The 13,491-nt window shown below is 40.8% G+C and overlaps 1 protein-coding gene across 1 annotated transcript; it reads left to right on the forward strand.

Annotated features, from left to right (window-relative positions):
• Positions 1-3,561: 3,561 nt before the first annotated feature.
• On the forward strand, positions 3,562-6,666 carry LOC109894448 (homeobox protein six1b). Its single transcript, XM_020487945.2, has 2 exons — positions 3,562-4,334; positions 5,244-6,666. The coding sequence occupies exons 1-2, from the start codon at positions 3,775-3,777 to the stop codon at positions 5,536-5,538; spliced, it is 855 nt and encodes a 284-aa protein (XP_020343534.1). The 5' UTR covers positions 3,562-3,774; the 3' UTR covers positions 5,539-6,666.
• Positions 6,667-13,491: the final 6,825 nt, after the last annotated feature.

Below are 13,491 nucleotides of genomic sequence, written 5' to 3' on the forward strand. Positions count from 1 at the left end.
ATTTCAAAACATTGTGGTTGTTTTATTACATAGAACGCTACGGTAAAGCCTCTTAATCGAATTATCGTTTAACAACATCAGGACCAACGTTTGTTTACTAACCTGCTATATAGCCTTTTGTAGCCTATGAGGTAGCACTGCGAGGAAAGTGAGCCGTAATGATTTTGATGGGAGGTGACCGCAGTGCTCTTATACAAGGCTAATTTTCTAACATGACAGGAAACTCTGTTAAGCTGATAATTGCGGCTCCAATTTCATTTAACTCACTCATGTCAACAGTTGTGTTTTGAGAAAGCAACCAATTCGGAGTATTGCACTTAAAGTGATGAATAGGCTTGTATGTTTTACAACAAAAATGTAGGTCTGGGCAGGGCCTATGGGCCAATTCAAACTAATAGTATTGAGAAAAAAAAGTCCTATTGGGGTCATTAATAATCACATATCATATACTTCGTCTCAAGTGAGTGAGTTAAATTATCAAAAGATTCTGCAAAAAAATCCTAAAATTGTATTTACAAAGACAACAACATGTGTAACTCTTTGTTGTATGCTCACACTGCTATGCTTTATCTTGGCCAGGTCGCAGTTGCAAATGAGAACTTGTTCTCAACTAGCCTACCTGGTTAAATAAAGGTGAAATAAAAAAAATAAAAAAATAAAAGGGTTATAAAAATATAGTAATCTAAGCCAGACTTGATGTTGTCTAACGGCACTCATTTTTGTTTAAAAATGTTTGCTGCATACTTTGCATAGTTTGAAGATATATAGGCCTATGCAACGAATTATACGGGGTGTCAAATATTATAGGCCCACCTTTTAATTTCAAATAGTTTTACAGCAATGAATTATTCGGCCTGGGCTATGTCTCGAATTATTTTGATTTATCCAAGTAGGCTAGATATATTAAGGAAAGCCATGGACTACATAGGCTACATTCCAAATGTTTCAGCCAATTTGAACAGTATCAGCATTGTTCCAGTCAACAGCTGAAATAGCAGTTTTGATTAAGCGAAAACCATCTGCTTGCTTGTGTGAACCCGGTCTTGCTGGACTTTCATCATTTTACTCTCTCCTCCCTTTTATAAAGAAAAAAGCTTCAGTCACAAAACGCCACATATAGACGGTTTGATATGAGATATGCTGACGTTTTTATGAAGTGCTTTCTCGGTATGTATTTGTGGATTGTTTTCTTTCTCCCTCTCATTTTCCATCCACCGACGTTGTGTGCAGTAGCAGAGACGTCGCCAATCGTCATCGTTGCCCGGGGGCAGTGGAGGGGAGTCCACATCTTGAAATAATCACGACCTGAACTAAGATTGGGCACGTCCCCCTGGCTTCTCGGGTTAAAGGAGGAGGCGCGGCGCAATGTGGTAGAGATATTAGAGAAACCTGAGAGCGGCCCATAAGACAGCTCATTTGCTGGAGCGCTGGGGTTTAGAGAACTGAGCGGAGCGAACCCCATAGGCCTCCGCCTAATGTCGAGGACCGACCGGTCAACTGCACAATATGCACCTTTTATTCACTGAATGATGGGGCCTTCGTTTTCGATAGCCCACCTAAACGTATTTCATAAGTTCTTGTATGTTCTAATTTGCATGACAGAATGCACATCTCTCAGCCAATTGTAGGCTATACTTTGGATGTTCGTTTGATGTTGTTTTCCTTTATAATCAATACAACTGGGAATAGATCGAGCAATTATACATTATTGTCCATGGATTCATCAGGAGGCAGTTAAATTGAGATCATAATAATCTCAGCAAATGGTTGGTTCTTACACTTCACTTATTGCATACCCTCGTTCATTTGCTTTTACGATGGAAGTTCCATTTACAGCAGTGCCCCTAAATCATTTGTATAATCTTTATGGTATAAGACATTATTTTCAAACAGATTAAGCTGGATATTCTAGATTCGCCTCTCATCCAAGCACGAGGTTAGTTTTTACATGTGTCTAAAACCACAGAAATGTATCAAACCAACGCTCGATTAAACCCTTTTAACTGGTAGGCCTAGTGGTGTGTAGAATACCAAATATGTTAACAGTGAATTACCTATAACATTTAACCCGAGATCTATATTTCATATGTAAAATCAGATATTGGTTAAAGATGTAGGTCTAACGGACAGAATAAATCATATTGGAAATCATATTGGCTGGCCTAGAAATGCTCCTTTCCGGTGTCTACTTCTCAACGTGTTGCCGGAGAGTCAAGTTGCAAATCCTGGGAAAGATAAAGAAATTTGATCTATCCTTCAAAACAACGACTCAACGACCAAGAGCCCGTGACTCACATAACTCATTTACTAATGGATAGGTTTTATGTTTCACGCCACAACATTGAGGACAGCAGTGGAGAGACGATTTATCTCCAGGGAAATAACCTTGGGGAGGCCGGAATAAAAATGTACATAATTTCGTAGAAATATAAAGATTTCACACCATAATAAATGAACAACTAATGCAGTACTATTAGTAGCCAAAAAAGTACTGATGCAAATTGAAACGAAAAAAAAAATGGAAAGCAGATATAACTGAACATCAAAATGACTAATGGTTTAGCCAATGATTTTGGAAATTGAAAGAATTAAACAAGCAGAAAAAAAGAACATTTAAAAAAAAATACATAATAACAATAATATCGATGGAAATGTCCATCGATGTGTTAACACATAGGATAGGCCTATGGTGCACATGCGTAAAGAGGAGTCACACCAATCAAATAAAAGGCATATACGTCATTACTGATGCACAAACTGAATATCATAACGGTTGGTTCATTGGGGCTATTATTTGGACAAAGTTAGAGGAAATATATTTAATCAGATTCCAGGTTCTATACCACACGATGCCTTTTGCAAATCTCAGTTGAAAGCTCAGTAAAATATCTTCTACACGTGTTAGGCGACTATATCTTTCATCAATAGACCATCTTGCAATATTGACATAGAAGCCTTACAAAGAACTATCCTAAGTTATTTTTGGAATAAGATGTTTATTCACATTATAAATACCTGTACGTTTCTTAACGTTTCTTTCCTGTCTAAAAGCCCCAACCTTTTTGGCAGGCACTCGTACGTAATGGCACGTATAACTATTATAGGAAGTTATTAAATTATATCACCTCATAAAATACACTACTTGATAATTAATAGACTATGAAAAATAGGAGAGAAATACACAATCTGCGTGCCATTAACTCGGTGGCAAGATGAGGGCGGTTAACAGTTACAATAATTAATAATGCATGGTGATGCAATAAATTACTTCAGCTATATTCATCGATCTCTTGTACTTCACTTCAAGCCTTGTCTGGAACTTTCCAAAAACATGGGAGGTCCTGCATGAAGAGAATGATACAAATGCTCTTTAAGAATCTGTAATAATTGATTAGCATTTAGGTACCTTTGCTCCCTCAGCTAAAGCTGGAGAGGAGTATGGGATGGGGGGGCTCCAATTTCAGCCCCTGACGTACTCCCTCCAGGGAGGAAACGGAGCTGCAAACCCAGTTCTGCTCGGCTGCCAGGGTATAGGGCAGTGGGAGAGCCAATCAACGAATCGCGCAGCGCTCTCTTTAAGCCTGACATATCTCCAACAGGAACAAATTGTCCCAACAATCAACATCCGAATCTCCCGTGCGCATCAGGGGTGGAGTGGATATTGTCCGGACGCCGGATTGCACTGGGTTCTGGAACACAATAACAAACCAGTGAAGAATATATAGACAGAAAAACAGGATATCGGCGTTGGGCTGGGGATTGAGACCCGACATCATGTCAATACTACCTTCGTTTGGGTTTACCCAGGAGCAAGTCGCCTGCGTCTGCGAGGTCCTGCAACAAGGAGGTAACCTGGAGAGGCTCGGTCGTTTTCTCTGGTCTCTCCCAGCTTGTGACCACCTCCACAAGAATGAAAGTGTACTGAAAGCAAAGGCGGTGGTCGCCTTTCACCGAGGGAACTTCAGAGAGCTATATAAGATCCTGGAGAGCCACCAGTTTTCCCCGCACAACCATCCCAAGCTGCAGCAGCTGTGGCTGAAAGCGCACTACGTGGAGGCGGAGAAATTGCGCGGCCGACCGCTTGGAGCCGTGGGGAAGTATAGGGTAAGAAGGAAATTCCCTTTGCCCCGCACAATCTGGGACGGCGAGGAGACCAGCTATTGCTTTAAGGAGAAGTCCAGGGGTGTTCTTAGAGAGTGGTACACGCATAACCCCTATCCCTCCCCGCGAGAGAAAAGGGAGCTGGCCGAGGCCACGGGACTGACCACTACGCAGGTCAGCAACTGGTTCAAAAACAGACGCCAGAGAGATAGAGCCGCAGAAGCTAAAGAAAGGTATGTTTTGACCAAAAAAGTACAATCAAATGTTGCCATAGTAGGATTAATAGTAGGAAAGAATAAACTAAACATAATCACATGCGTAATTTACCAGAGTTAGAATTTTGTTGAATCAATTCCCAACTAGTTTATTTAAAGTGACATGCCCTTATGCTGATTTTTAGAAGGACCAACTAATATTACAATATATTTATACTAAAGGGTTTTAACCATTTTAAATTACAATTTATCCACTGTAAATTACATTTCAAACATTTAGTGTGATACCCCAAAACAAAAACCTATGGCCAACATAAGTTTGAAATGGAACCAATGACAAACTATTGACTGTATCCTTATAATTTCGATAGTGTTCTAAATATTTCTGGCATCAGAATAAGTTATAGCTATTTAGACAGTGATACATGTATATTTGGAGCTACAGGTCACGGTTTCAGTGGTCAAGATATGGAATCATTATGATAGAAGACATTATTCTCATGCAATAATTAAAAGTATTGCGCGTGATCAAACGTTTTCCTTTTGCAATTGAAATGTCAAAATAAAAAAAATGGATTGAATATATTTTTAATTGCATTATCCTAAAGTTTAAACCAATTTTGGATTGGCTTGTTAATTGAAATGTCTAGCTTGTATTTGGCCTATCGATTCTGTAAACCTGGGTCCAAGATTGTTTATTCACAACCGAAAATCACCACCACGAAATCATGCAACAAACCAATGATGACAGTACTCAACTTTTGCATAGTTAAAATAGTTACACGACAATACGAGTGTTAGGAATTGGTTGGGCTATATGTTGACTTGTTTCTTTTTGTGTTACAATCTTTATAGTCCTCAAAGTGGTATGATAGTATGCTATAAACATTTATATTTCTAACGTCTTTACATATCTTCCCTTCTCAGAGAAAACAGCGAAAACAACAACTCCGGTAACAACAAACAGAACCAGCTGTCTCCCCTCGATGGCGGCAAGTCGCTCATGTCCAGCTCGGAAGACGAGTTCTCTCCACCACAAAGCCCTGATCAGAACTCTGTGCTTTTGCTCCAGGGAAATATGAGTCACCCCGGCGTCTCCTCTTACCCTATGACGGGTCTCGGTGGCGCACAGCCGGTGCATGGAATGCACGGACACCCGCACCAACTCCAAGACTCGTTGCTGGGACCTCTAACATCGAGCCTTGTGGATCTAGGCTCCTAAAGGCAAACTGATACTATCTTTTAAAAGACTGATAACTCTACCAGCTTGAGTACATATATGAAATTACACTATGGTACCTTATAACTAGACTGACCTCTGTCAGTCGTTAAATTTGGTTAGAACTATAACGCAATTATTTTATGCGCTTATCCTGACTTAGGAGGTACCCTCCTTCCCGTGAAAATACAATCAACCCCCCTTTTACGAACTCTTAAGTCAACGAGACACTTAAACTGGACTGCCCTTTTGCTTAATTTATGATATTTTTTGTTCAGATAAAATTTATAGCAACCTCCTGCTATGGAAACTAAGAAGCGACGTTTTCATTAAAATCCTATTAGTTTCCAATAAAACAAAAAGAGACGTCAATTTGTTTAATGTGTATTATTTGTATGTCCAGTCAATAAAATAAATAGCATTATATCATAGCCTATATTCATCCCTCAAAGATATGTAGAGCATGGAGAACAAATATGGGCTATAATAAACCAAAACATTTTGGTCACGTTTTCTTCCTTGGTATAGCATTGAGCCATCTACATTTTACGCCACGTCCATGATAGCAAACAATACAAAATATCTGTTCAACTTTTGGGCAGGGTGTATTCGAAAAGCACATTTAGTTTCTTAGGCCTCTATGTCACCATTTGGATGGATAGAAACCACGGTCAAAGTTCTCTGTTTAACTCTCCAGACAAAATGGACATATTTAATCTTTCCTTGAAATTGTTGCTTTAATTTTCACCCAACGCAGATATGTTAATGGAGTTAAAACTCAAAACATGATCGATTCGGAATAACAACAAAACATCCGGATTGGGAACTGTAAAATGTGGGGCCCAAACTGTTATAATTCGTTTTAAAAAAAGGACCACGAGGTATGCACAACAGAGTCGTTTTGTCGATGATATTTAAAGCCATGTTTTGCCCAAGGCGAAGAAGCCTGGTTCTCGCCCGTGCTCCATGAGCGCTGCGGATCATTACGTCTGTGTTGCGGTGTTTACTTTGCTCTCTCCAAGTGTTTGTTCTGTCGGTTCTGGGCCACGGAAAAGCAACACCATCTGCGGAAGGCGTGATTTTACATTAATCTGTAGCCTACTACGAAGAACAAATAAACCTCGAAATTGATTTATGTTTTTTAAATACTCCCTCCTTCATCCTTGTTCAACATCATGCACAACTTTTAGAATTACAATACAATTAGTATTGAACCCTGTTATCACTCATGTTATGGGCTAACTATCCTATAATAATGATGGGATTTGAAAGCTCAATGATAAAACCACCATCACCAACAACAATAATAACAACAGTAGCCTAATCTGCTTCTTATTGTAGTTATTAGCATATTACAAAAATTGTCTTATAATAATACAAACAATATACAAATAATAACACTACTGTAATAATATGAATAATTGCTGTTGCAATCATTGTCATTCGAATATATCGAATAGGCAAATTTAAGACTGATTTGTATAGGGTCTACAGCCGCGTTAGGCTGTAAAGCAATCCTCAAAGGACAACAACATTTATAGCGTACTTTATGGGCCAAATATCTGCGTCATATTTTGAAAAATGTCTCACTTGCACTCCAAAAGTTTCTGGTAACCGAGGACAACTCCTCTGCCCCCCTACCCCTTCGGCTCATGTCAGGGTAAATTGTTTTGAACAGAGAGCACGGAGGATTTCCTGGGCCTAATCTGAACCAGTTGCTGCTAGCATTAGATCCTGATTGCCAAGATTGCAGGGCTATGCCCGGCTATAGCACGAGGAACCATGGCCTGGGGCAGTCTGCATCCCAGAGGCGGTTGTCATTTGGGACTGTTTCTTAACCTATCATGACCACCAACCTACCATGTCTACCAAATACAGTGGAGTGAATATTTACCATTTACAGCCATGCAGTTTATATTTTTAAGTGATACAGTTGTTACATTTTGAATAATTTTCTAATAATATGTTATACTACCCCTACAGCTACCATACTACTAAAATAAACTTGAAACTAGTTATGCCTTGGGATTCCCTGTATATAAATATATCCTTTGAATCTAATATGCAGGAACATTTGGACCTCATTTGAACTCTAAATAAAGCAGGAACCTGTTATTTTATCAACCCCACTGTATTTGACTTACAGGAGACACATAAACAAGTCTGTCTCAAAAAAGTGCCAGGGTTCTCAAATGTAGGTTAGGAATTTTCTGCACTCTGCCTCCCACTCACAAATAATGTGTAGAACACCTTTGATTGTCAAAATAGACTCTTTAGACCAAATTTGCACAAAATCTCCCATGTGACTGCAGGCAGAGAGAAAATATAGCCTGATTGGCTAACAGCCAATAACAAAGGCACCAAAGTGAATGTGCCAGTAAATCTAGGGACAATATGTCTGGTAAAGGATGGACATACGAGAGATTACTATGTGCCATACAGGAATTAAGCCATCAATGTCACCTCTACAGGGGTGGAAATAGAATCTGAATTCAATCTCTTGCGGAAACTCCAACAAGGCTTTTAATCATGCCTGAATTCCGCACTTCGGATCCCAACCGAACACGGTGCGTTCACACTGGACAGTTAACATGGATACACACATAAACTGTGAGTCTACTGTATCTGGCACACAGAGCATTCCTCCGTTCAGTTCTACACGTGGAGCCATGGTGCAGCAGTGCAGCATGTGTAGGAGAAATAGACCTAAGCCTCAGGCACTGGGCTCCTTCATTAGAGCTGAATGTGATGTGCCATCAGGTTCACTGTGAGCTGACTAGAGCCAATAAGAGCAGCTGCTAATGGACAACAGAGTCGTCAGAAGGGCATTTTGTTTTTCATGGATATGACTTGCAGTGGCATTAAATCAATGGCAGGAAAGACCTTGTCGGGTGTAAATAAACATATAGAGAGTAAATTAAAGGCCGCAGTCTGTTCTAAAGCGTGGGAGAGGGTTCTGGTATGTCGATTTTGGTAAGCACTTAGAGTGAGTAAAATGATCCATCTACAATGAGGACAAAGCAAAAGGTAAGGAACTTGTTCTTGGGCTGGCATTCTCAGGTCTAGTGCCTGCAGGGAGCCTTTACCCCTACATGGGAGCATTGTGTGAGACAATCCCAGGTATCCATAACCACGGGCTGTATGAGGGGTGTGGGCATGGGGAGGTGGAGGTAGAAGAGGGGTGATGATGGACAAAAGGATCTTTTCAGGTCTGCCGCAGGGACGGGGACGGGGGCAGGGTGGCGGGGTTGTGGGGAGATTTCCTTACCAATGATGCATGGATCTGACAACGCTCCAGCCTGGCTTGCCCAGAGGCAGACTGTGTGTGTGCAAGAGAGAGAGCGTGTGCAAGAGAGAGAGCGTGTGCTATAATCCAGTGCTATACCCCTTTGAACAGCTGTTCTCTGTAGTGTGTCTTTGTAAATTTTGGGAGTGTGTTGTTCATTATAAACAGCGCACTCCATAGAAAGTCTCCTCTCAGACAAGTGGTCAAGCAGGAAGCCTCTGGTACAACAGGAAGCTCCAAGTAGCGTTGGCGAAATAAATATTTATCTCTATCTCCCACTATGCTGAGTGATGCATGACCCAGAGTTCAAAGACAAGGAGGAGCACAGACTCCTGATGCTCCCAAGCTATTAGGGTGTAAGATAACATTTGTGTCAAATGAAGGGCGTCATGTAGAGGAGACAATGAATGGGAATTTTTATATATTTTCCAATATATAAGGTGATGGACAAGATGCAACTCGATTCTGATGCATTTGAAAGCGTCTTGTAAAGAGAAATATGCCTGGAAGGCCCGGGCTCGTGTAACCAACCCTTACAAAGACAAAGCTTGGTTTCCTGGTTTCAGAAAATCAGATATCGGTATTTTAGGAGCTTAGCAGGAAAAGCGATATCTAGATCTTTTTTGTTGTACTTTTACCCCTTTTTGTCCCCAACTGGTAGTTACAGTCTTGTCCCATCGCTGCCACTCTCCCTACGGAGAGGCGAAGTCAAGAGCCATGCGCTCTCCGAAACATGACCCTGCCAAGCCGCACTGCTTCTTGACACTGCTTAACCCAGAAGCCAACCGCACCAACGTGTCGGAGGAAACACTGTCCAGCTGGCAATCAGAGTCAACTTGCAGGCACCCGAAGTCAACTTGCAGGCACCCGAAGTCAGCTTGCAGGAACCCGAAGTCAGCTTGCAGGAACCCGAAGTCAGCTTGCAGGAACCCGAAGTCAGCTTACAGGAACCCGAAGTCAGCCTGCAGGCAACCGGCCCGCCACAAGGAGTCGCTAGAGCGTGATGGGACAAGGAAATACAGGCCAGCAAAACCAGCAAGCTGTGACACAGCCTGGGACCGAACCCGGGTCTGTAGAGATGCTTCAAGTACTGCAATGCAGTGCCTTAGACTGCTGCGCCACTCGGGAGGCATAGATTTATTTTGTAATATAGAATTTTGAGCACAGGTGACTTCAGTCTGGGATGTTGGAACTGAATATTTCCCCAGATTGTCAGCTCTTGTTATCCTTTGCCAATTATACTCTGAGCACACTACTGTGATATGCCTTAGAGCAGGTACACGCATACACATACACATACAAACACCACACATTATTCAAAACTAAACTAAAAGAAAACCATTCAACTAAAAAGCAATAATATTATTCCATAATAGAAAATACTACCAATATTATCCATTGTGAACCCATTTTAGAGAGGGCTGATTGACCTAATGTTACCTGGCTATATGCAGTGGTCCCAGGGGCGTTGGGGCACAGGCAGACACAACAGGAGGAAGTGGTATGGGTTATGGGATAATTAAATATACCCCACTGTCCCATGGGCCATCACCTCACCTACCCCAGTGGTTCATAAACAGCTCAAGTGCATCCCCCCCGAGCCACAAACCACACTGCTTCCTCCCTCCAGATCCTGGGGCTGAATGTAGTTTGTGTTTGTTTGGTGACATGAGAATGACAGGTCCCAGAAATTGAGCTTCCATCCCGCTCCCCGCTCCCCTCACCTCTCATCCCCATACTCCAGTACAGGATCAAATACCCTTGTTTGGTTCTCAAAAAAATATTTCAGGAAATGAAAGTTGTAACACGATCTTCTGTGTGCCAAACGTCTCCCTGAGCAGGGACAAAAGGCACAGAGAAATCTGTTTAGGCTATTTTAGCCTGCAGATGATAGAGGGAGAGAGAGAGAAGGAGGGATAGAGAGACAAGGAGGGAGAGAGGGAGAATGACGGCGAGAGAGAGAATGAGGGACAGAAACAGAGCGCAAAAACAGAGGAAAAGGTGAAGAGTGAGAGGAAGTGCAAGAGAGAGAAAGATTCAGAGAAAGTAGCAAAAAAGAGAGACAGGAAAGAAAATAATATCAAAAGGGAGAGGGAAGGAAAAGGATAAGGAGGGGGATGGGAATTGCTATAAACTCTTTGCTGAAACAAAACTAACAGCACTTTGGACACAGGACCCCTATGCCACAGATACACGTGCACAAAGGAAAATAAACATCCCATTTCTGCCCTGTCCTATATTTCGAGCAAGCCTCTCTTGTGGGAATGCCTCTGAGGCTCGTCATTCAGAAGAGGTTCACTGGTTATGCTCTAGTTACAGTCTTTTTCAATCGCTGTGGTGCAATTTTCACAAGTATGTAGTACATTTTCACAATGCTTGGTACACAACTCAAACCAAATCATCAAAAAGGCAGTTGTTTCAAAACCCTAAGCACATTTTACATTGTCTACTGTAAGTACAACACACAATCACAAAGACTCTTTTTCCTCAAACTTAATCAGTGTTTCATCTAGAAATGCATGTTTTATAATGCAATACATGGTCATATAAAGTGATGGCGTTTTACAATGCAATGCTCACATTACTTTTGATATGATGGTCTTCTCATTTGTTAAAATACATTTGACTATTACTTAATCAGACTGCTCTTAATTGATATTAACTTAACAGTTTGGTAAACCTATATATATTAAACTGGTTCATCTACTGCAGATTTTGAGAACTACATAATGAAAATGTATGTTTGTAAAGTATAAACATATAAAGTGTGATGTACAGTGCCTTCCGAAGGTATTCACCCCTTTACTTTTTCCACATTTTGTTGTGATACAAAGTGGATTTAAAATGTATTTAATTGTCAATGATCTACACAAAATACTCTGTAATGTCAAAGTGGAAGAAAAATTCTAACATTGGGGGAAAAAATACAAAGAAATACAAATAAAATACTAGTGCTTCCAGACAGTAGTCATAACCGTTGACCTTTAAAAAAAATGGTGTTACAGCCTGAATTCAAAATGTATTAAATATTTGTGTCACCCATATACATACAATACCCCATAATGACAAGGTGAAAACAAGTTTTTAGAAATGTTTGCTAATTTATTCAAAATGAATCACAGAAATATCAAAATTACGTAAATTAAACACCCCTGAGTGCATACTTTGTGGAAGCACCTTTGGCAGTGATTACAGCTGTGAGTGTTTCTGGGTAAATCTCTAAGCGCTTTCCACACCTGGCAACATTTGCCCATTTATTTATTTTAAAATTCTTCAAGCTCTGTCAAATTGGTTTTAGATCATCAGGTCATAACTGTAACTTGGCCACTCAGGAACATTCACTGTCTTCTTGGTAAGCAACTCCAGTGTAGATTTGGCCTTGTGTTTTAGGTTATTGTCCTGCTGAATTCATCCCCCAGTGTGTGGTGGCAAGCAGACTGAACTAGGCTTTCCTCTGGGATTTTGCCTGTGCTTAGCTCCATTCCGTTTATTTTTTATCCTGAAAAACTCCCCATTCCTTAACAATTACAAGCATACCCATAAACTGATGCAGCCACCACCACTATGCTTGAAAATATGGAGAGTGGTACTCAGTAATGTGTTGTATTGGATTTGCCACAAACATAACACTTTGTATTGAGGACAAAAAGTAAATTGCTTTACCATATTGTTAGCAGTATTACACTGAACAAAAATATAAATGCATGTTTCATGAGCTGAAATAAAAGATCCCAGAGATGTTCCATAAGCACAAAAAGTGTATTTATTAAACATTTTGTGCACAAATTTGTTTACATCCCTGTTAGTGAGCATTTATCCTTTGCCAAGATAATTCATCCAACTGACAGGTTTGGCACATCAAGAAGCTGGGGCGGCAGCGTAGCCTAGTGGTTAGAGTGTTGGACTAGTAACCAGAAGGTTGCAAGTTCAAACCCCCGAGCTGACAAGGTACAAATCTGTCGTTCTGCCCCTGAACAGGCAGTTAACCCACTGTTCCTAGGCCGACATTGAAAATAAGAATTTGTTCTTAACTGACTTGCCTAGTTAAATAAAGGTTAAAAAAAAAAAAGAAGCTGATTAAAATTCATGATGATTACACAGGTGCTCCTTGTGCTGGGGACAATAAAAGGCCATTGTAAAATGTGCAGTTTTGTCACACAACACAGTGCCACAGATGTCTCAAGTTTTGAGGGAGTGTGCAATTGGCATAGTAACTGCAGGAACGTCTACCAGAGCTGCTGCCAGAGAAGTTCATGTTAATTTCTCTACCATGTTGTTTTAGAGAACCGGCCTCACAACCACAGAACACGTGTATGGTGTCGTGTGTGCGAGCAGTTTGCTGATGTCAACATTGTGATCACTGCGCCCCATGGTGACGTTGGCATGAGCTACGGACAACTAACACAATTGCATTTTATTGATGGTAATGTGAATGCACAGAGATACTGTGACGAGATCCTGAGGCCCATTGTCGTGTCACGTGTCATGTTTCAGCATGATAATGCACGGCCCCATGTCGCAAGCGCATGTACACAATTCCTGGAAGCTGAAATTGTCCCAGTTTTTTTTATTTAACCAGGAAGGGCTCATTGAGATTTAAATTCTCCTTTTCAAGAGCATACTGGCTAAGATAGGCAGCATCAAGTCATTACAAAAATGACAGACAAACA

This window comes from Oncorhynchus kisutch, linkage group LG7 (genome assembly GCF_002021735.2).
Source record: "Oncorhynchus kisutch isolate 150728-3 linkage group LG7, Okis_V2, whole genome shotgun sequence".
Taxonomy (NCBI): Eukaryota; Metazoa; Chordata; class Actinopteri; order Salmoniformes; family Salmonidae; genus Oncorhynchus; species Oncorhynchus kisutch.